Below are 21,463 nucleotides of genomic sequence, written 5' to 3' on the forward strand. Positions count from 1 at the left end.
CACAGCTGTATAAATGTGTGAATGTCTGTGCGTGTGGGTAAGTGAGCTTACAAGATGGCCTGCAGAGAGATGAACTGTTGCGTCTTTACAGGACTGTGCATGCGTTTGTGTGTGTACAAGAATGTGTGCGTGTGTCTGTGTCTCGCTGTGGGTGTGTGTAAAGTTGTCTCTGTAGGACTCCTGAAGGTGTGTCAATAACATCTGGAGTTGGGTAGCAAAAGGCCACGAGCAGCTATTACAACGGGCCAAAGGTGAACAGTCTGTTGTGTGTGTGTGTGTGTGTGTGTGTGTGTGTGTGTGTGTGTGTGTGTGTGTGTGTGTGTGTGTGTGTGTGTGTGTGTGTGTGTGTGTGTGTGTGTGTGTGTGTGTGTGTGTGTGTGTGGACCTACATTTTTTATTTTGTTTGGTATTTTAAAAGAATCTCAGCAAGATGTGTGTATTTGATGTGTATAAATATAAACTATAATACAAAATGTACAACTGCCCATTTGCAAACACGCTGACAAGCGCCCTGTTAACTCAGTTATTGTCGCTAAAGCACTCCGTTATGTTTTCCTGATACAACAAGCACGCCTTTGTTCTTTCTCCCAATAGAACAAAGAACGCCAAAAAAAGTCAGTCAGTGTGTGAGTGCGCCGAGGACACAATAGCCATATTGTGTCCCCTATTGAGTGAGCATGTTGGTCCAGTCTGTGGGGAGGCTCGCTGACACTGCTCTTTCATTTTTAATTGTGGTGCGAGTGCTAACAAGCGTTTACTGTTTGTCTATTATGTCAAACCGAGCCACACTTGACCAGACTATAATTTCAAATCGAGCAAAACTCCTCCGCGGCTCTGCACTTTTCATTTTCACAGACCTCAGCCACTTCCACGTCTCCTCAAGGATTAGTTTTGCCCCAATAACTGCGGAAACAACACTTTTCTGCCTCCCCATCAGGCCGACCAACAAACAAAGCTTAAGCACCGAGCCACATTTACTGATCCCTGGTCTTCGAGCATTCCTAAAAGTTACCATTTACAAGCAGCCAAGGTCAAAGGTGGCTGTGCCTCTGAGGGAGTCTTAATTGCATGTGCAAATTCTCCACCCACAGGGAACAGGCTTCCACATGAGGAGAGGCGGTGCTGTGGGATGTAAGTTGTTCGGCAGGAGCGTTGAGTAAACCAAAGATGCAAAGATGCTATTTCAAATTCATATTTTCAAGTCTTCGCATAATCTATTATCTGTGTAAACCGACGTTCCACTCTAATTGTATCTGGTGTTTTTAGTTTTGTTTTTTTAATGACGATGCACATTTTTTGAAATGCAGTACCACAAAAAAGTAATAGTATATTTCCATGATCTGATCACACATTCAACAGTGGAATTCATCCAATTTATCCAATGCTAATGTTTACAGTCCTGGATATTGCACGTTATGGGGGGGGGTCATACCTTATATTTCATTGCTTTATTCTGGCAGGACATAGTGTTAAAGCATTGGATAAACCGCTAGATGATTGCAAGGATATGCAAGATTCAGGGGCAACATTCCCAAAAGCAAAATATGATGGTTCCAAATTCTCATCATGGATGTTTATCTTGCCTTTAGAAAGACAATGAACCCGAAATGGTAGCGTCTCCCATGTGTCGCTGACTCACAGAGTTTAAAGTAAGCCAACGAGGACCACTCACATTCCCAGGCCTGTTCATACCACTTGATTAGTTACTGTAATCCGGTGGCAGCATGAGCAGTTTCATAGGTAGTAAAAGTTTCCCTTGCTAACAGGGTAGATAGACTCCCCCACACAGACACTGTGTCTGATGAGAAAAACAGCTTCTCTTGTGTCTGTACTCCAGCCCACCTCCAAACCCTGCCAGCTATGACCTCACAGGGTGGAACGGAGGGTGTGAGGAAGAGAGGAGAAGAGAAGAGACACTGCAAAAGTGGGGCAAGATGCGATCATGAAGAGCAGAGACAGCTATGAAAGAAGGTGTGGCAAGAAAACAAACAATGACATCATAGTCTGTCAACAAGAGCAATTAAAAAGTAATTAGGAATGAGGATTTAAATAATTGCATCATTACCACAGCCAGCGACTCCATGCAGGGATAGCGCAAAACAGACATTTTAAAAGTGTTCAGTGAACACACACACACACATATACACACACAAATACAAAAGTACACGCACGCAAACAACGTACGCCGAGCTTGAGCCAGTAACAACAGGGGTGGTTTGTTTTGGACCGCCACAGCCCCTGTAATACCTCCAAACATGCTCCGCTCGGCCATTTCAAGATTAGCACAATAGAAGCAGATGGTTCGCTGTGCTGCAGAAGGCCTTGTCGTCACTTACACCAGCCGCTCGTCTGCACCGGGCTAAACTCTGCAGTGTGCAGGAAAACACACCAACACACCGTTCACACACACTCATGTATTTATGGTAATTCCGATAGATGCTTTGGGACATTTCTGTCGTTGCGCGCTCACTGAATCTTTCTAATGATGTTTTGAAAGAATGCATTTTTATTGTAGCTGTGTTTCATTATGCTGTAAGCAAGGAGCAGAGTGAAGCAATGACAATATATTTTAGGCCCAAAAACCAATAAACATTTCTCATATCCACTGTTAACGTCACCATCCCCACTGTCTCCATATATTCCACCGATATGTCACCATTGCTGCTCTAAATTCATTATTCCGATCCGCACCTCCAACAGCAGCATATTTCATTTCCTCTTACTTTAAATCTTGAAACACAACACACCTCTGTCACAAACTAAAGCAATATCTCATTTTCATCTTTCCTCTCGACTCCGCACTTCCTACCCTCCGCCTCAGAAGAACAAGACGTTCTCCGCCGCCCATAGGTCATTTATTCATCCCATCTTCACCAGCAGGGGAGATATGAGAAACTTTTGGTTATGCGCGCCGTTGCAACATGATGAAATGCGCATGGAGAAAAAGATATGAGAAAACAGATGAGCAGCTGGGAGCTTTCGCCGGGATTGACTGCCCAGATTAGGCTTGCGATCTGTTCATTATTTCCCTCTTTTCTCTTAATCTTCCCCCTTTCACAGACTGCACACACATCCCCAACGGTCACCCCGCTCTCATGCGAGGCATTCGTCAAATTGTCAAAATTGCGGCTCTAAAAAGCGCCAATCATTTCAAAACTTAATTTGTGCGCTGACTTCTTTCATATTTGTATCTTCATACATAACTCTTCAAAAAGTCTCTTCACTTCATTTTACATCATATGGGGGTTTCCCCCCCCCCTCTTTCCCCCTCCGCTCCCCGATCCCTTACTCTTGGCTGGAAGCTGACCTGGGCTCCCAGTTCTATTTTTAGGTTGTCTCTCAGTCTACCTCTTGGTCTGTGTAAGAGTGGGGAGCTCAGAGACATCCCGTCAGCACACAGGACTCATTTCCTTTCTCCAAACATGGGCAAAATAAGTCTAGCCAGACAGAAAAAAAAGCTGTTCCACCTCACCCCTCCTGTCCGACATGTTACTCATATAATGTCCACGGAGCGACCCCGGCGGTGCGCGCATTCCTCCATCCGTCTGGGCTGCAGCGACACATGGGAGGATTTTTTTGGGGAAAGGGTTGGGGAAATCTGAGCAATAAAGAGGATGTGAAGGAATGAGAGAATCAGAGCAATAGAGCAGAAGAAGAATAGAATAAGTGGGAGAAACTGTCTGGTTTGATTGTGTTTTGAGGTGAAGCGCCACAGTAAATAATGCTGCTTTATGTGGCATGCGAAACTGAGTGGGGGAAATTAGGATTGTAAAGAAGTGGCAGACGTTGCTTTTGGAAAGAATACATGTCTTTCAGCAACAAAAAGCTTCATTAGCTTTTACAATGTACCAGTTAACAACATAATCGTGATGGCAAACAACAACCTGGGACATGAAGATCTCTACCGCTTGAACTGTGATGACCCAGGACAGCTTTGCTGCTCCTTCATTAAGTGATGACACATCGCTGTCAAACATGACCGCACTCTTTACAATATGCCACAACAGAGCAGCTCTGACGAAAGGTGGCAGAGAGAGCAAGCCAAACAGATTGGTGAAGACAGGAAGTGTAACAAAGGACGACACAGAGGCAGGAGAGAAAAGAGGAATGTTGTAAAGCCAACACAGAAGAAAATGGGAAAAAAAACAGGAAGCTCCTGATGTGCCACAGAGGAGTCCGTCAGATGCCAAACGGAGAAACGGGCCATCCTCTTTGTAATCGCCGCAAACCAGGCAAGCAGGATCTGAGAGGGAGGGCTGCCGGGCATGAAAGGAGGCACCTAACACTCTGAGAGGGCTTTTGAAAATATATTAGGGTGAATGATTCCTGCTCATAAAAATATAGTTTACATTTGAATTTATGACTCGCGACACACTAATGACGGTGTGCTGTTACACGTCTGGAGCTGCCCACAAGCCAAGAACAGTGAGGGAAGTGTTTTAGTCTGGTGTGAAGACGGTGCTTAACACACAAATCTCGATATATCTCAAAATATCAAGTTACATAAAACCCCAACAGAGGGGCAAGTAACAAAGGTACTGTAATTAAATAGATTTTCTTAAGTGTCTGTACTTTACTTTGATATTAATTTCACTCCCTACATTTGCACACATGTCTGTACTTTCTTTGCCTTGCTTAAAATCAGCTTTTCACTTCTTTTCATCTCTGCGATGATTCAAAGTTGCAGGAAAAGGATCAAGGCAGCTGACGCCATCAGTTCCTGATAATAAATTGAAGCGTGATCAAGTTACATCAACAATGGCTGAATGCCAAGACTTCCTGTTTCTGTTTCAACAACAAGTCGTTAGGATTTAACCTTTTATTATCTGTATGTTTCATTTCGAAAATCCTGTGTTTTCTGATTCAAAACGATGATTCATGTTGGGTCATGGTCTTTACCCATTACTAACGATTCAGCTGCCAGGCCCATGGAAACATCGTGCTCCACTAACAATAGTTCTGTGTGTGCATATTACCTCCTCCAACCACAATCGCCACTAGTCCTGGAAAAAAGGTTCAAAATGTCTTAAAGAAAGGGACTGATCATCAATAAAGCTTCAGTACATTTCAATTCTGTGCTTTCGTACATTTCCAAATCCTGACTTGGAATTGCTACTTTTATTTTATCCAAGTATCTGTACACACACTTACTTAAAGAAGGTCAGTAGTTTTGGCAATTCTGTATACATAGTATATTTGGCAATAAGAAGCTGCTCAGAGCTGCCTCTTATGTGAACATGGCTGATCTATTACGATTGAATGTTCCTAGAAGACACACAGAAGTTGTTTTTGCGTTTGAGAAATGAAGGAAAAAGTAATAGAACTTCGAAACACTTAAAAGTGTGTTTAAAAATGTTTCACTAAAAAAATTGAGTTTGCCCCCTGTACCATCGGAGGAACAGAAATGCAGATATGGGAGGAGTGGGGAATACTATTTACTACCACTATTACCTCACTTGGAAAGAGTATTGTCTGCAAAAACCTCCCCTTATTGAGAAAATACATTTCTAAATACATTTGAATGCCAAATAAATGTGCATGGCTTCAGTGACTTCACAGCTTCCCATGCTGCGTGCTTCAAATACCTCTAAAAATGAGTCAGTTTGACTACAAGATACTCACAGACCTGCTGGTGTTAGTCACTTCAAAGTAGCAACTACAGCTCTCCTATACTTCGTGCACTATCCTCGGCCGCCGTAATGTTCAAACCAACATCTTTTCTTGTTCAAAGTGTAAATGAGATGATTGTTTGACTCATAAAAGTACACCCTCAGAACCACCCTGTGACTAACACTAACTGATTCTGTAATATTTGACTGGGTGGAGGACAAATCTTGAGTCGCTGGAGATTATTACAAAACTCTGAAGCTATTTGTCAGGGAGAGAGATGAGAGAAATGAGAGACCAAGCAGTACCGAAATGAGAGAATGAACTGAAAGCGAAGCTCTATACTACACGTCGGAAACCTCTCGGTGAAATGTTAAACAACAGATCGCGCACAGTATCAGTCAGAGGGGTGAGGGAGTGAGAGAGCGAGGGAGAGACTGGATGGAATTCTGCGAGGAGGAGGAGGGGGAGGGAGGAAATTCTCTGTTCTCAGCAAAAACACGCAGCCCCAGTTTAGAATATGACAAACAAAACAAATAAGTAATTAAATCACTGCCAAGGACCGGTGAGAGAAAACAGCCCTCCCTGTGCTGAGGCGGATGGAAAAGAAAAGGGGGGGATGGATGAGGAAGAAGAAAACGGACAAGAAAGTGTGCTGTTGTGAGGCAGATCGGGTCAAAATGTCATGCAACAACTAACTTACAAAGAACACAGACAAGGTACTTCATTAATATGAAAGTCGGGGAGCGCCACAGATGGACGGTAGGAAGTCCCACAGTTATCAGGTGATGACCTGCGAGGCCGTGCGTGGGCAACACTCCGTCTCGTGTTACGGCCTACAAGTTAATCCACAGGCATCATTAGCTGGTCAGCGTGCAAGCAGAGCGGCACTCATTCTAATTACTTAACAGTATTATTCATACCTCTCAAAGTAATATGATGCCAACAATAGAGAAAGATTTAACGATGCGCATATTTTTAGATCCAGGATAGAAAAACCATAACAGCCAGTGTTGTGACAGGAAATGAGTAGTTACTTAATTAGTAGTTACTGCAAATGAAATGTAATTCATCACTTACAAATGCAATATTGTTCATATTCTGAATTATTGGTTTGAGATATTTGTTAAGCTATTCCGACATACCACATAGGCTTTGGTGTTTAAAATGCTGACACATTCACAGTCGACACCAGGGTCGTGGAGCGCTGGACGAAGACAGGTTAACGTGGACACAGAGAGACACACATGCTACACTCACACTCACGTCAAAGGAAGAGTGTTAGACTCAACAATTTACTTCAAATACTTGTTTTTTTTTATAGGTGGGAGGAAACCATAAAATATATAAACTCTTCACCGAAAGATCCAAGTGCAGATTGGAATCATGAACCATTACATCATTGTCCATTCAGCCACACCGTTCTTAGTTGTTGGTTTTTTTTTAATTATCATTATAATGTGATTGGCTTATCAGAGGCTAAACATTTAGAGTGCATCTGAACATGAAGTTTTGAAAAAATGTTTGAGGCAACATGCTTGTACTCATTTGGCCAGATTTACCGACGGCGGAGTCTTCAAATAATTTCAAAACAGTATGTCCAAATTCAGTAAATTCAAGTAAATATTGTCTTTTACGCCTCCCTTCTGTGATTCTTTCTGCATTTTCAAACAGAAATCATAGGGTCCTTGATGGGAAAATAACTCCCCTGTGACTTTTAAATTGTCCCGCTCAGCCAAACAAATCCAAATGATGTGGACATTCTGTTGTTGTCTGTGTACAGTAGTTAAATGGAGGTACAGTCACGCAGTCTGATCTTAATTTGTCCTTGAAAAAGATAAGAGATATAAAGTAACTCGGAAGACGCTACGACTAGAAAGCTTAGATACATTTGAAACATGATGAGGGCTGCAGCTATGTCTTAATAAGATGAGCCGTCATTGCTGCTGTGGATACAGGGTCATGTTCCTGTTACTAAGAGCCAGACATCTTCTTGCTGTCAATAGCAGACAGTAACTTCAGGAGTCATTCATTTTATGCTCCTCTTGTAAACTGGAGTTTAGCGGCGGTTATATTAATAAGGTTACCATTTAACGCAACATCCCAATGCAAAAGATGAAACAGCTTAAATGGTGTTGAAATTTGTTTTTTTATTGTTTTGTAAAGGATTGGCACATAAAATTCATTGTCATAAGAGTGTGTGCCAAAGAATGATGGAGTAAGGCCACTTGGATCGGCTTCACACTGGGGAAAACGATGAAAACCACCAGGGGATGTAGACAGGTAGAGCAATGGGCAGGCTGTGAGGGCAACGTTTAACAATGGCACACAATGAGAAACTCTGGAGGTTTCCAAGGGGGCAGTAGAGTATGTGGTTAATGGGGGTAAGAGTTGTAATGAAAGTAATACGGGCCGGGGGGGGGGGGCATTGTGATTCTCTGTGTGGTAAGTTGTTATGACTGGGGAGATAGGTAGAGGAAGCTATGGGGGGAAAGATAGGGGGAAATGTATTTTCCTGCACCTGTCACCAGAATGGATAAATGGAGAGGAGAGAGGAAAGAGAGGAGAGAAGAGAGGAAAGAGAGGAGAGAGGGTGCTGATAAATCTTGCAAAATTGTAATCCACTGGGATCCTTCTGGCATTTCCTCTGCACTTACACACACACACACACACACACACACACACACACACACACACACCCATAGAGTAGCCTTCCTTCGCTTTATTACAGTTATTTACAGTTATTATGGGACTGCATGATGGCATCTTATCTTCAGCCATTTCCCCCAGTTAAAGAAAACAAACTGTGAAGTATCACATGTCCACTTAGACCTCATTTGGCCCATCTTCTGTGTAGCCTCTCTTGAAGCTTTGATCTTTCTCGCATTTATCTTCATCCCTTTCACTTATCCTCTCATCTTCTCCTTTTCTCCACTCTATCGCTGCCCAACGCTCTACCATTTGCTTATTCTGGTTCTCGAAAACCTCTTGTCCGGGACCACAGAGCTTCTCTTCACTCCAGGAGGTAGATAATCTTTCTCTCTCTCTCTCTCTCTCTCTCTCTCTCTCTCTCTCTCCTCTCCTCTGTTGTCCTTTCTCATCTCGTTATTCTTCTATATTTCTCCCCGAGTGTCCTTGCCCTTTCATTATTAGCCCCTTCCCGGCCCTCTCGGTCCTTCTCCACTCGTCTCCCTCCATTCATTCACTCACTCTCGGCAAACAACCCACTTTTCCCACCAGGGTCGTCAGGACAACACAGCCTTCCCCGACCATCTACGAGGGCCAGTATCCCCCGTCCCACCAACAGCAAGTCAACAAACATGACGTGAGAAAGGGAGCCCCCCCCCCTCCCCAGTCAGGGGGAGAGGAACAGTTACCCCTCTGAATGTTGTGGGTTTAACCAGTGAGAGTCACTATGGTGAAGTGAGAGCAACACACAGCTTACGACAGACACCCCACAGTGTCTGGAAAGCTGTGGGAACCACAAAGAGGGTGTGCCTTTATTCAATTCTGCCATCTTTTGTGTATTTGAATGTGTCAGAGTATAAAACATGTTAAAAAAAAAAATGTGTCAGCGTTTGCGTCTGTTAATCTCGCATGTAATTCCAAGCAGTATGACGACAAATAAGTTATTGTCTACCGCACACTGTGCGACTGTCAGACTGATTGTGTTGCGTAGGGAACACACACAAAAATAAGCCACCATGACAAAGAAGATGACAAAATGTTTTGGCATGCGCTGAGCTCGTTTTGAAACTGTAATTCAAATAGAGAGAGGGACGCAGACAAACTTCAAGCAAAAGCAAAAGATTGTTCCAAAGGCATTGTACTTGGATGTTTACTTTAAATTATTGCTCTCAAAACACTTCACATGGGAGCAACATGGGGTTCTTGTTTTATACTCAATGACATTTAAATATATAGACGGAGGATACGGAGGATCATATTGTAATTGTGAAAAGACATGACACATGTGAAAAACCAACCAAAAAATAAAACCCAATAAAATCAAGTACACCATGGACCATGGTGCAAGACTGAGATTCCATACTCTTAAAAAGAAAGTGCCAACAATGACCTTTGACCTTATAATTCACTTATACCCAGTTTGTTTATTAAATTCTCATTACTATTACCAAATATTTGTCATACACTGTGAAAAATCGCACGAAATATCATTCATTTGTATTAGACGAATATGTAACACCTGCAATCCCACTAGTAAAGATGCCCCACAGGACATTCCACTGATATACAAGACCGACTGAATACAAGAGATTTAAACAATAGATACGTAGACACACTCAAAATAGCAAGTATAAACACGCAAGTATTTGATACGAGATGCAGCTGGGATCACATAATGGTCTGTTTCAGAGCGTGGGAACTTGAGTTTCAATGTACCTGAGTGCTACTGGTTTGGTTTGGACAGATACGTATCATTAACAAACCCCACAGCTCAAACAAACATGATCTTCGGTGAAATAATCTGTTTCTGGCATGTCTCTTGGTTCAGACATGCCCTAAAAAGTGACCCAGCTGGAATTAGGACACAAACGCATGGAAGAAGAAAAAAAAAAAAAAAAAACAGTTGACAATTTTTAAATATACAAAAATACAGTTGTTTTTCTCTGGAGTGTAAATGTCGAACTATTCCCTTGCTTTATCTACTATTTTTCACAGCTTTTTGATTTTAAAAATATTATCAAGTTGCACAATGACAAAACATTTTCCAGTTGAGCATTCCGTCCTTCGTCTTGAGCGGCGGAGGGAAACAACATTGTATTTGTTGTGCCCACTGCTGTGGCAATATGAGGGACAGACCTCCAGTGGGAACAATGTGAAAAGGGCGTCTGCATCGAGATGAACTGATGTAATACACTGGAATGAACAAAAGGGCCATTTGACAGAAAGGTCAGATATGAGGGAAACTGACAAAGCGCTTTTCAATTACTGCTGACACTATAATCCAGCAGAAATAAATTGCATTACACCTGCTGGATAATCTTTTCTTTTTTTTTTTTTTTGTAAGTAGAAGCAGACACCAAGAAGAACAACAGCACAGCAGTGCCACGAAGTCATGAAACATTAATTGCCAACCTTTCGCATCTTGTGTGGGGGTAGTCACATGTCACACCGGAGCGATGTCAGTTTTGTGGTCTTTACACCCGACAGTTTGTGTCCTAAGGAGTGCAAACGCACAAACACACACTCGCACACTAACACACACTGTATAACCTTCTACAATTACGTCTCAGCGTGCCTGTAACCTACCATTACCCTCCACCTTCATCTTAGACCCCAGATGAAGCCAAACAATATTTAAGAGTGTAGTAAGCAGTTGTTTAGTGATAAATGCACGAATCATCCTCTAAGTTTATCTAAACAGAGATGGAGTACATATAACAGCCATTATAACTATCATCTTCCAACACGCCACACACAGACTTGCTCTCACAAGAAGCCCGGCAAGCCGACAATACTGCGAAAACAATATACTCTGCATAGCAAGGGGACTTTTTTCTATTTAAAAAGAAAAATAGTTTCTACTACAATCCATTTTTTTTTGCCACTTCTGATGTGTGTGCAAATGTTCATGAGTTTGTGTTTAGGCCGTCAAAAATGCAGCAGCTGCATTCTGATAGGATCATTGCACCACTTGGTGATCAGACCCTACTTAATAGACTGTGACACCATTTCTTTGGCGATAAGTGATAATCAACATCACGCAGTCAGCTACTGCAAGCTTTAGGAGAGGGGGGCGCATTGGGCAGCAGTCCACCCTTTGACTTCCCATTTCCCCATTTACAGTATGCTGCTATTTATATGAAGGATCAATGCAACATGTCCTGTTATTATCATCCAACCTGATAGCAACACTCTGTGCAGCCTTTGAAGCTCTGTCCTGAACAACCGGAGGAAACCCACCGGACTGCTTGGTTTCCTTTTGTGACATTCCATCGTAAAGGGGATTCGTTCAAACAGAGACGCTATGACAACCTTTAGGCAAGGTAGATGGGGATTAACACCAGCATTATTATGCCCCCGGGGGTGTCTTTTGATGGATGGGTCATTGTAGAGAATCAAGGAACTGAGCGCAAAGCAGAATTTGTGCGAGGAAGTTCAACCACTGAGTAGCTTCTTGATAATCGTGACACAATTGTTGTCTATTCATAAAGAAGACAACCGACTTCCATTTGCACATATTATCTCCCCTTCAAAGAGGAAGCGATACGCACCTACTGTAGGAACAATGTCAGCGCACTGAAGCGTGCAAATGAACAGTGGCAGCACAGTATTTTACCTTGCTCTCACCGCCCCGACACACCCACAGGTGTATTCCGTCGAGCGTGTAACTTTAGACCTGAGGACTCTTTAGGATTCAGTTAATCATGCAAGAGCCTGAGGAACTTCTGGCAAGCAGGAGCAACATAAACACCCCCAGGCCCGGGATGAAATAAAGACTCCTCCATTCATCATCGCGGCCTGAGAACCTTCACAAGATATTAGAAGTGAAATGTGTTGCTTCTTAAATGAATACGGACATGATTAATAATACAAGTTACCACATACTGTGAGATCCTAGGAAACAGTTGTTCTTTGAAATAATCCACAAGATTGATGGATTTGGATCAACGACTGATTGTATAAATTATGGTTTTACGACCAGCCGTTTTGAAGGTTTTTTTTTGAGTTTCTCAGAGGAAATTCCCATTTCAAAGCAACACTGAGACTGAAACTTAATATCTCAGCTTCGGAAAAACATTTCCATTCAGTGACATATTGCTTGGCAGTGAGAGAAAGATCACAAGTGAATGTTTGACATAAGTAAACACGAAGCCCTTTGAAATCAAATTTCAGAAATCAGTCTCTGCTACATTACTGTAAATGCTTAATTAATAAGATCTCAATTAAACATCTGATGTGAGAACTCAGAATTTAGTTAAGAATGAATGAAAACTCAAATGACTGGTGGGTGAATACTCTTGTGTATACGCTGAATCACTCTGTTACTACAGTGAAATCCGATATTTACTGTATGTGTCACTGCGTGACTGCGCTGATCTCCACAAGAGAACACTTAACCACGAGCATACCACACACTAACAAAGTGCGGCCTGCGAGAAAGAGGTGTATGAAGGAGTTGTTGCTTGACTTCACTGGGGCCTTAAGACGTCTAGATATAGCCCACACCCATTCTGAAGAATTCAACTCCTATCTGATAATGCCACACATGGCTACAACAATGCCGTAAACATTTTTCCAAAAACCCACACACACAAAAACCTTTTCTTTCCGGTGCCTGCCTTGCGAGGCTGGCGCTGCACTTCTTCTACAAGCAAAGGTTTCCTTTGTGATAGTTACACCTCCTCAAATGTGCAACTTTAAAATTCATACTAAAAGACAACCGAGGACTAACAGCCCAAATCGTGTTTTCTTCTCGTAAAGATTATTGGGGATTAGTCGTTCAGAGTATCACGCAATGCAATTGTATTTAATGGTTTAGCTTTCTCCTAAAAAACACAAGCAAACAAAAAACACATGCAAACGGCGCGGAGTTCCAGCCATGTAGCTTCGCACTTTGTAGTCCTCAGTGGTTTTTGGGGGGGGGGGGGGGGGCTGAGCAGAGACCTCCAAGGCTGTGTTTTGAGCAGCAAGGTCTGAATGAAGGATGCATTGAAATTGCTCCTTTTTCTCTTCAGAGTCTCACCCACAAAGGGTCTGTTTCCCATTCAGGACATAAGGTCATTAGATAATACACACAGGGACCTCAAGGCCACACAGTGGGGGTGGAATCATTCAACAAAATAACCTTCCTACCCCTCATCATGCAAACTTCTCAACACCCTCCACTCACTGCTAAAGTCTCCAGCAGGCACGTGCGCGTGCGCACACACACACACACACACACACACACACACACACACACACACACACAGATTTCTGTCTCAGTGTAATAGTGGTAATCATGACATCATCGTAGCCACCTCCCACCTCCCTACAAAGTTATTCAGTCCTCTGAAGTGCGCTGAGTAAATGCTCATTTCTTTTAGTCCGTTATACTCTTTTGGTAGCACAAGTAAGCACGTGTGTATCCTGAACATATGCATCTGTACATGTTTGTGTTATTGTTTGACAAGAAGCTGGTTGGAGGAAACACTACGGATCTAATGTTGACTCAAGCTTCCCGGAAAATCTTCTCAAACAAGGCATTGCTGGATCTGTGCAAAGTCTTTTTTTTTTTTTTTTTTTTTAATCATTTACAGATTTTGCAGATTAAACTCAATTCTACCAGCAACTCCTCTCCTGAATTACATTCTTAATTTTCAAATTGACGTCAGGAGGAATGTAAGAATAAAGGCAGCATGGAAACTTTACAAAAGGAAACAGAGACGAGCTGAATGAGTTCTACTTCCACATGTTTGAATGTTCCGATTGTTAAACTCAATCTAAGTCAGTGGGTTAAGTGGAAAGAAAGATCATGAAAAGATTATTTCTCTCCAAACAAATTTAGCACAATAAAAACTTCCTAGTAACTTGTACATGCACACACACAGGAAGACATTAAAAAAGAGTATTACACAGCTATACGGACACTGTTTTAAAAAGATGGACAACTCTTCAACGCAACAACTTAACCAATTCAATGATAAAGGACCAGACACATGTGCCATTTCAGCTACAGAAAGACACAACCTTCCTTATACCAGTGCAGACTTAGAAATAATCATTTGAATTCCTTATTCAGTGTCTATCTATTGGTGATCCCTTCTTTATGCTGTGTCAGGAGAGGCTGGAACCAACCCCAGCTGAAACAGGGAGAAAAGCCTGGACAGGTGGGAGAGATGGACAAACACTCACGTCTATTTACAATGAAACATCCTGCCTTTGGACTGGGAGGGGAGAAAATGTACCCAAAGAAAACTTTGTAGAGACAGGAACAACATGCAAACTCAACACATGAAGGCCTTTCTGACCAGAAAGTTGAAACATACTGGTTTGAGTCTTGTTGCTGTGAGACACCACCTTTCAACTTTTCCTTGTAGTAAACTTAAAATTACAAACAAAATGGTTATATACAAAACGTTTTCTCTGCATTTGCCTACAGTTTACTTTACAGTTTGATTATTGAATAATTGCATCTTTTAAGGCAAATCTCAGCCGTTGTTGGTGGATGGTGTAGATGTCAAACTGAATAGCCGTTTTTTATTTTTTATTTTTTTTGTATTGAAAAGCTCCACCTATCAGCACATCAGTACAAACCCTATACAGTCAGTCATAATGCTCATTGCCCAGGTGAAGGACTGTGGGTCACCTGGCCGGTGGTCCACTGGGCATGCACTCTGCCTGGCGTGCTTCTTATGAAGACAAAACAAGTGCGTGAGAATAAAACTAACTGCACACATTTGTCATTGCCATACTTTTCCAAGTATCATATATATATATATACCATCCCTATCAAGACCCACTGGAATCAATCCTGCTCTTACGCAACCGCGTCTCTGGCTGTGCGTAAAAAAACGGCGTTTCCAATTGGTAAAACAAGATGGAGAACCACTAAAGTCACCTCTTCTAGATGATAAAAGTCATCGCTTTGGATCAGATCAAGGCATTATGGCAGGCAGAGAAAGTGGAGTTACCAGTTGGTGGAGGAGCGGGGGTTGAGGATGTCCTCCTTGGCCGTGAGCAGCGACAGGCTGTAGGTATCAAGGTTGACCGTCCGCTTGCTCATGATGGCAAAAAGTTTGTTTAGGTTGTTTTGTTTTTTTTGTCGTCCCCCCCACCCCCCAAGACGCTGCTTCTCTACTCACAGGTCCCGATGGATTTTCGGGGCTCGATGTGTTCCGCTGAAGGGAGACAAAAAAAACTAAACAAAAAAAAAAAAAACACAGCCGCGGCAAAAAAAACAAGAAAATCTGCCAAGAAAAGTGCAGCCGAGTTTTGCAGGTTCATGCAAAGTGTTGTTTTTTGTTGTTGTTGTTGTTGTTGTTGTTTTTTTCTTAGTTCCAACGCGGAGCGGATCGGTGCAGGCGCTGCGCGCTCACAGCGTGAGGAGGGAGACCGTGGCTGCTCACTGGGCTTTGTGCAGCTGGCTACAAGAAGTAGTTTGCACTAAAAAAGCCCCACCTCCTGTTGAGAGAGTGGAAAGCAGAATGACTTCACTGAGCCGGGCCACTTTGAATCGAAGAGTTCACAGGGCAAACACTCGGAGATCATGCAAAACGCCTTCTCTTTGAGTCGTTTGATCACTAACCTTGTCATAGAGCAATCTTGTACAATAATAAATCAACCTGAATACAAACACTCATTGAGTTGAAAACAATGATAAAGCTGTATAAGAAACTGAGTAGAGCGAGGATGTCACCTACATTTTACTTCAGGGGTCATATACAGCCCAATTTCATCTTAGAGCCATAATAACCTTTGAAGTTAAACTTTAAAGTTTTTGCTTTATTGTGGCATAGAGTATATATGACGAAAATGTATAGATTTTCATAATTACTTACCAGAAATTACTACAATCTCAACATAAAGCCAAGTTTAGTCATACCATCTGGTGCAAAAATAAAGTGATATATCAAAAACAAAACTAGAACTAACCCTGACAGAGTCATTTGATCATTACAATTTTTGCTATTCGCTATTTTTCATGGCAGCGTCACTGATATTTCAGCTCAGGTCTTGGCGTTGCGATTTATATCTGCTACCCTTAAGAATGTATTCAAACAAAAATCAATATTTTCTTGGATTTTTTTTTTTTTTTTTTACAAATTTGCTTGTTGGTTTGGAGCACCGGATTAGAGCCTCGTCCAAATGATTTTGGCCTCATGTTTGACACCCCTGGCCTCGGGCGACAGCTGTCTCACAAGAGGATTCAATGGGTTAACCCTGAATAGAGCTCCCACTGAAATCTGTTTAAATTGAAAACTTTAAGGTGTTTTGAAATCATGTTTCTGTTATTCAAGGCTTTAGATATAAGATAAAATTGCAACTTGCACCATAGACACAGACAGGTTTTACCTGGGATTCCCATGGTGTTGCCACCTGGATTTGTACCCGGGGTAATACTACTACCTCATATACAAAATGGTTTATGTAAAAGTTGTATTTTGTCTGACCTAATTACTAGATGTTTTCATGCATGTTTATAAACAATTACTCTCAATAAAACAATTTTTTTTTTTAAATATTTGTTGCAATACTTTTCTATGCAGTGCTTTCATTCAAGCACAATATGTCAAAATCAAAACCAATTATTAACCGAGAACTGGAGATGCTTTGCTTAAACAAAGGAGCCAAAGGTGACCAAAACATTTATACCAATAATAGTGCGTCTTATATTATAGTATTCTCTTCAATTATCATTGCTGATTTAAAAGAAAACATGTACAAGGTACCGTATGTGATCCGTTGAACGATAGAGCGTTAATTGTTTCTTTGTGAACTATTATTATATTAAGCAAAGCTTAAGCGAAGCAAAAGAAGCATTTAATTTGTCAGCCATAGTCTGCAGCACTGTAGACTGTCTGCGGCACCTTTAGATCTGTCAGTCTCTTTTTGTCTTTGAATCGGCCCCCACTGACATTTGGCACAACTGCACAGAGACCAGTTTGTACCGTGCAGGCTCTGAAATCTCTGAACAAACCAAAGAAGGGCCAATTTCATGGGAACTGAGCCTGACACAGGCCGCAAGTAAAAAAAAAAAATGAATGGTGAGAATGGGTGTGAGTCTGTTACACTGTAGCCCAACAGTCACACACTCAAACACTAATGCACAGACTGACACACACACACACACACACACACTCACCCAGGCAATGAACTCCAGACAACACTCGCTGCAGGAGTGTGAACACACAAAGGCACACATGTCCACGCTCATGTACTGGTGTTTCCCTGTGGTTCAGTGGCACAAGGCTTTAAGATCGTGGATTATGGGAGCGCTCCTGAGCTCTCTAATTTACTTAGCAGCCATTCTTAGATAATCCAGGATACTTGCAAGAAGGTCAAAGTCACACTTTTTCATTCTTGCTGTGCCAGGCCTGTATGCTGGATTGAACCTGACACTTAAAGCCCTTAATTGTGGTCTGATGACAGTTTACAAAGTCTAGAGCATTTTTTTTTTTTTTTAGAAACTTGAACATAATTCACTAGTTCAAGCACTCAGGAAGAATAACAACATCCTTATACAAAAGAGTTCTTGTTTTCCTCTTTACATTTCTCCTCCTTGAGTCCATCGTTTCACTCTCAGCTTTTTAAACAGTGCCCGAGTCAGAGAAATAAATAACGAGTCTATATATCCACGGCAGATGCAAGCGTCAGCTTCTCAATAATTCAACGTTCTGTTTAGATTAGAGGATGATAGGCCACAATTTAAGTACCTTGCTAGTAACAGTAACACAAATCTGACGGGACACTCTATCAACCTTATATCGCTGTTTGTTTCTTTCTAGCACTCTTCTCATCATCCCCTACTATTGCTCAGTGAGCAAATGCAACTTATTCAGAATGTGGCTTTGGGTTTATAAGCCACAATGACAAGGGACATGACATCGTCGTCCCGCTATTATTCTGACAACTTCCTGCTATTAGAGGCTCTCCAGCCTCTCACAGCCCTTCGCCGGGGACGCGAACTGAAATGCTGTTTTGCTTCACTTCAGAGGACTTTGGCATTTCCTCTGGTGGGGTGCGGTGGCAGCTGTTGTTAGAGATGGGGGATAAATGTGGGAGTGATTGTACTTCCAGTGGGGATTCGGATAGTTTGTGTGTGTGTGTGTGTGTGTGTGTGTGTGTGTGTGTGTGTGTGTGTGTGTGTGTGTGTGTGTGTGTGTGTGTGTGTGTGTGTGTGTGTGTGTGTGTGTGTGTGTGTGTGTGTGTGTGCTAATGGGGAATTTAGCTTCATTTACCCAAACTTTGTCAATTGTGTCAAGCTTTTTCTTAGGTTTCCTGCCTTCCTGACTTGGTCTGAAGTAACAGCCTGAGTGTGGGTGACGGAGCGTTGAGTGGCTCGGTCTCAGGCAGCATCCTGCAGGAGTCCACTAAACTTCGCCAGAGTTCAGAACCAACTTGTGAACATGGCCCAGTCACTCTTAAGTCCCCTTATGTGTGGCATTACGTAAAGCACAAAGTGTGAAATCCCTCTGAACTGACAAAAAAAAAAAAGAAGCAAACTCCCACCACTAAATAAACTTCTTGGTTGACATGGACGTGTCCAACTTTCCCCTGCAGGGTAGGGCTTGCATGGCAGGTTTATGTCTCTTCAGAAGTGATGGGTGATGTTAAAAGGTCAAAGATGCATTAGGAGTTTAGGGGTCAGATGTTTGGGGGGGGGGGGTTGTCCCATTTTCCCCAAATTATATGTTTTCCATTACCTCTCTCTGCACACTTTAACAAGCCCAATTCCTGGCTGCGTAGTTATGCAAGCGCATGCTGTCAGTCGTGCGTGCGTGCGGACTGTTGCAACGGTTGTAATTTTCTGCTGAAGTTGTTATAAATACAGCCTTTTGCTATGATGTGATTCCATTGTGTGAGGAATTTACTGTTTCACAGTATGAGTTGCTGGAATGTGTTAAGACCTTTTATGTACAATTTGCACAAGATGTACTTTGCACAAGTCATATCTTGCAATGCGGAGTCTGATTTTGTCATGAACGTCATTGGAAAAAGAATCTTTTTTTATTATTTTTTGAATAGCTAGCTGGAGTTATAAGCCAGTAGCTCTTATAGTTTGTGGGAATAGTTACAACAAAACTTCAGTAAGTGCATTGAGTAGCATGGATTTTAAAGCGGCATAAACACCTGAATGTATTTTTTCCTGAAAATATCCATACTAAAACATGGCTTTCTTTGCTTATATGTCATATATAAATAGGTTAACGTCGTCAGTTATGTCACAGCTGCTGTAGCTCATGAGCAAATGTTGGCTGCATAGTGAAGAATGATTTTTTTTTTTTTTAAGAAATGTGACGTCAATTGACTACACGTCTAGGTTTTTTTCCGTCGCTTGGGTCTTCTTCACTCTGGCAGATCGCACAGTGTGGAATTTCTTTTTATTTATTTTTTATTCCCACCTCCCCTTTCATGTAGATAATGAGGAGGTAGTGGGAGGTGCACTGATGAGTGAACATAAGTGGAAGTTGCAGGAGCCACGACTGATATGGAAGTAATGTGTAGTAGACATTTATGTGACGTCTGAACAACTCGCAAATACATCAGCAGCTGGAGGCCGGGAGCACCACGGTGCGCTCTTAAAAAGACAATGTAGGTCATATTAGGTGCCAGACTGGCATGTTCATGGAAGGAAGCATTAGAGGTAGGCCACAAAGTTTGGGAACAAAAGGTGCTTGTTGAAGTGAGGAAAAGCGAGAAAACACAGGGAACAGAGAGCGAGAGAGAGAGAGAGAGAGAGAGAGAGAGAGAGAGAGAGAGAGAGAGAGAGAGAGAGAGAGAGAGAGAGAGAGAGAGAGAGAGGGAGAGAGATCCACACATGCTCTGTGAATCCTGGTGTCTCCTCGTCAGGCTTCCAGGTGAGGTCACTGCTCAGCTATGCGCCTCCACAACAACCATGAGATATCTTTCCCTCGGGCCTCAATGCATGCATGTGAGCTTTTATGCTCAATAATCGCATTGGCACCTCGATAAATTCACAAAAATCACATCTTTCAAATTGTTTCTCACATTTTTATTCTTTTTTTTTTTCCTTTCTTTTTTTTTAAAAGGATGAACAGGAACGTGGTCTTTCAAAGTTTGGCCTTTGCTTTAGTAAAATATGGCCACAGAAACAAACAGCAGCTGCTTGCGGACTAAAGAAGAGACCACAAGTTTCAGTAAAATAAAAGGGTTGCATCACTGCTTTCCAATGCAGACGAGACCTTAAATTAGAACACGGTGTCAGAATGATGGAGTATTCATAAACGTTTCTCGGAGAGGCCTCGAGTTAGTGTGTGTGTGTGTGTGTGTGTGTGTGTGTGTGTGTGTGTGTGTGTGTGTGTGTGTGTGTGTGTGTGTGTGTGTGTGTGTGTGTGTGTGTGTGTGTGTGTGTGTGTGTGTGTGTGTGTGTGTGTGTGTGTGTGCGTGTGTCCTTGGGGATGACTATACCAACATTTTGTAATTGTACAACACTGATATATACAGAGAAATATATTGTTTTTCAGAAAACACCGTATACGTCTTACCCGTACATGTATTCATAAGGAAAAAAAGTAATCGTGCTTTTGAAACCAATTTCTCATGACTGAGACGTTTTGACATTTCAATGCTGAAGCGTTTCCCAGGTTTGTCCCTCCCTGAACTTTCTGACTGCATTCTCGACGGCCATCGTTTTCTAATTCCGCTTTATCGTACCCGTGTGGCCAACCAAGCTCCTCCTAATGCGATCAAACTGTGATGTTCGGCGCAGTACAACACTCAGTCCCAACTCATCGTATGTTCTCCGAGGAGAACCCCCGGAAAATGAGAGCCAGATGTGGTGATGTCAGCCCATGTCTGTGACTCTAAAGTCTTTTTTTTTTTTTTAAAGCAGGGGCAACTGGGAAATTTGAACACGCAGCTCATGGTTTTAACAGCTGATGCAGCATAAGAGTCTGTAATCAGTGTTCAGGCTGATGTGAACGTTGAGGTCGCCTCAACGAAACACAAGTAAATCCCTCCATTAACAAGAGAATGAAACAGAGAGATTGTTTACGTCAGAGTGTGTTGGGTTGGCAGTTAGACTGCTGTGGTGTTTTCCGAGAAGACTCAGTGTGACTGTAACTCACACATGGGTTATGGGCACAAAACTCTTCCACTCCCCGCGGCCTCCACCTTCTCCCGTCACTCCTCTACAGTCACGGGTCATAAGCCACATCATTAACTA

At 42.3% G+C, this 21,463-nt stretch overlaps 1 protein-coding gene across 2 annotated transcripts in view; it reads right to left on the bottom strand.

Moving 5' to 3' along the window:
* The window catches only part of LOC308112228 (uncharacterized protein), a 32,729-nt gene extending 15,209 nt beyond the window's left edge, over positions 1-17,520 (bottom strand). The window contains exons 1-2 of one of the 2 annotated variants that reach the window (XM_080467574.1): positions 17,420-17,520; positions 15,249-15,738 (exon numbers count right to left, since the gene is read on the bottom strand). In XM_080467574.1, coding sequence (XP_080323700.1) covers positions 15,249-15,340 — 92 coding nt within the window. In that variant the 5' untranslated portion in view covers positions 15,341-15,738; positions 17,420-17,520. Of the gene's footprint in view, positions 1-15,248; positions 15,739-17,419 lie in introns of those variants that run through there. The other variant, XM_080467575.1, reaches the window with a different exon arrangement.
* Between the last annotated feature and the right edge of the window lie 3,943 nt (positions 17,521-21,463).

This window comes from Lipophrys pholis, assembly GCF_963383615.2.
Source record: "Lipophrys pholis genome assembly, chromosome: 7".
Taxonomy (NCBI): domain Eukaryota; kingdom Metazoa; phylum Chordata; class Actinopteri; order Blenniiformes; family Blenniidae; genus Lipophrys; species Lipophrys pholis.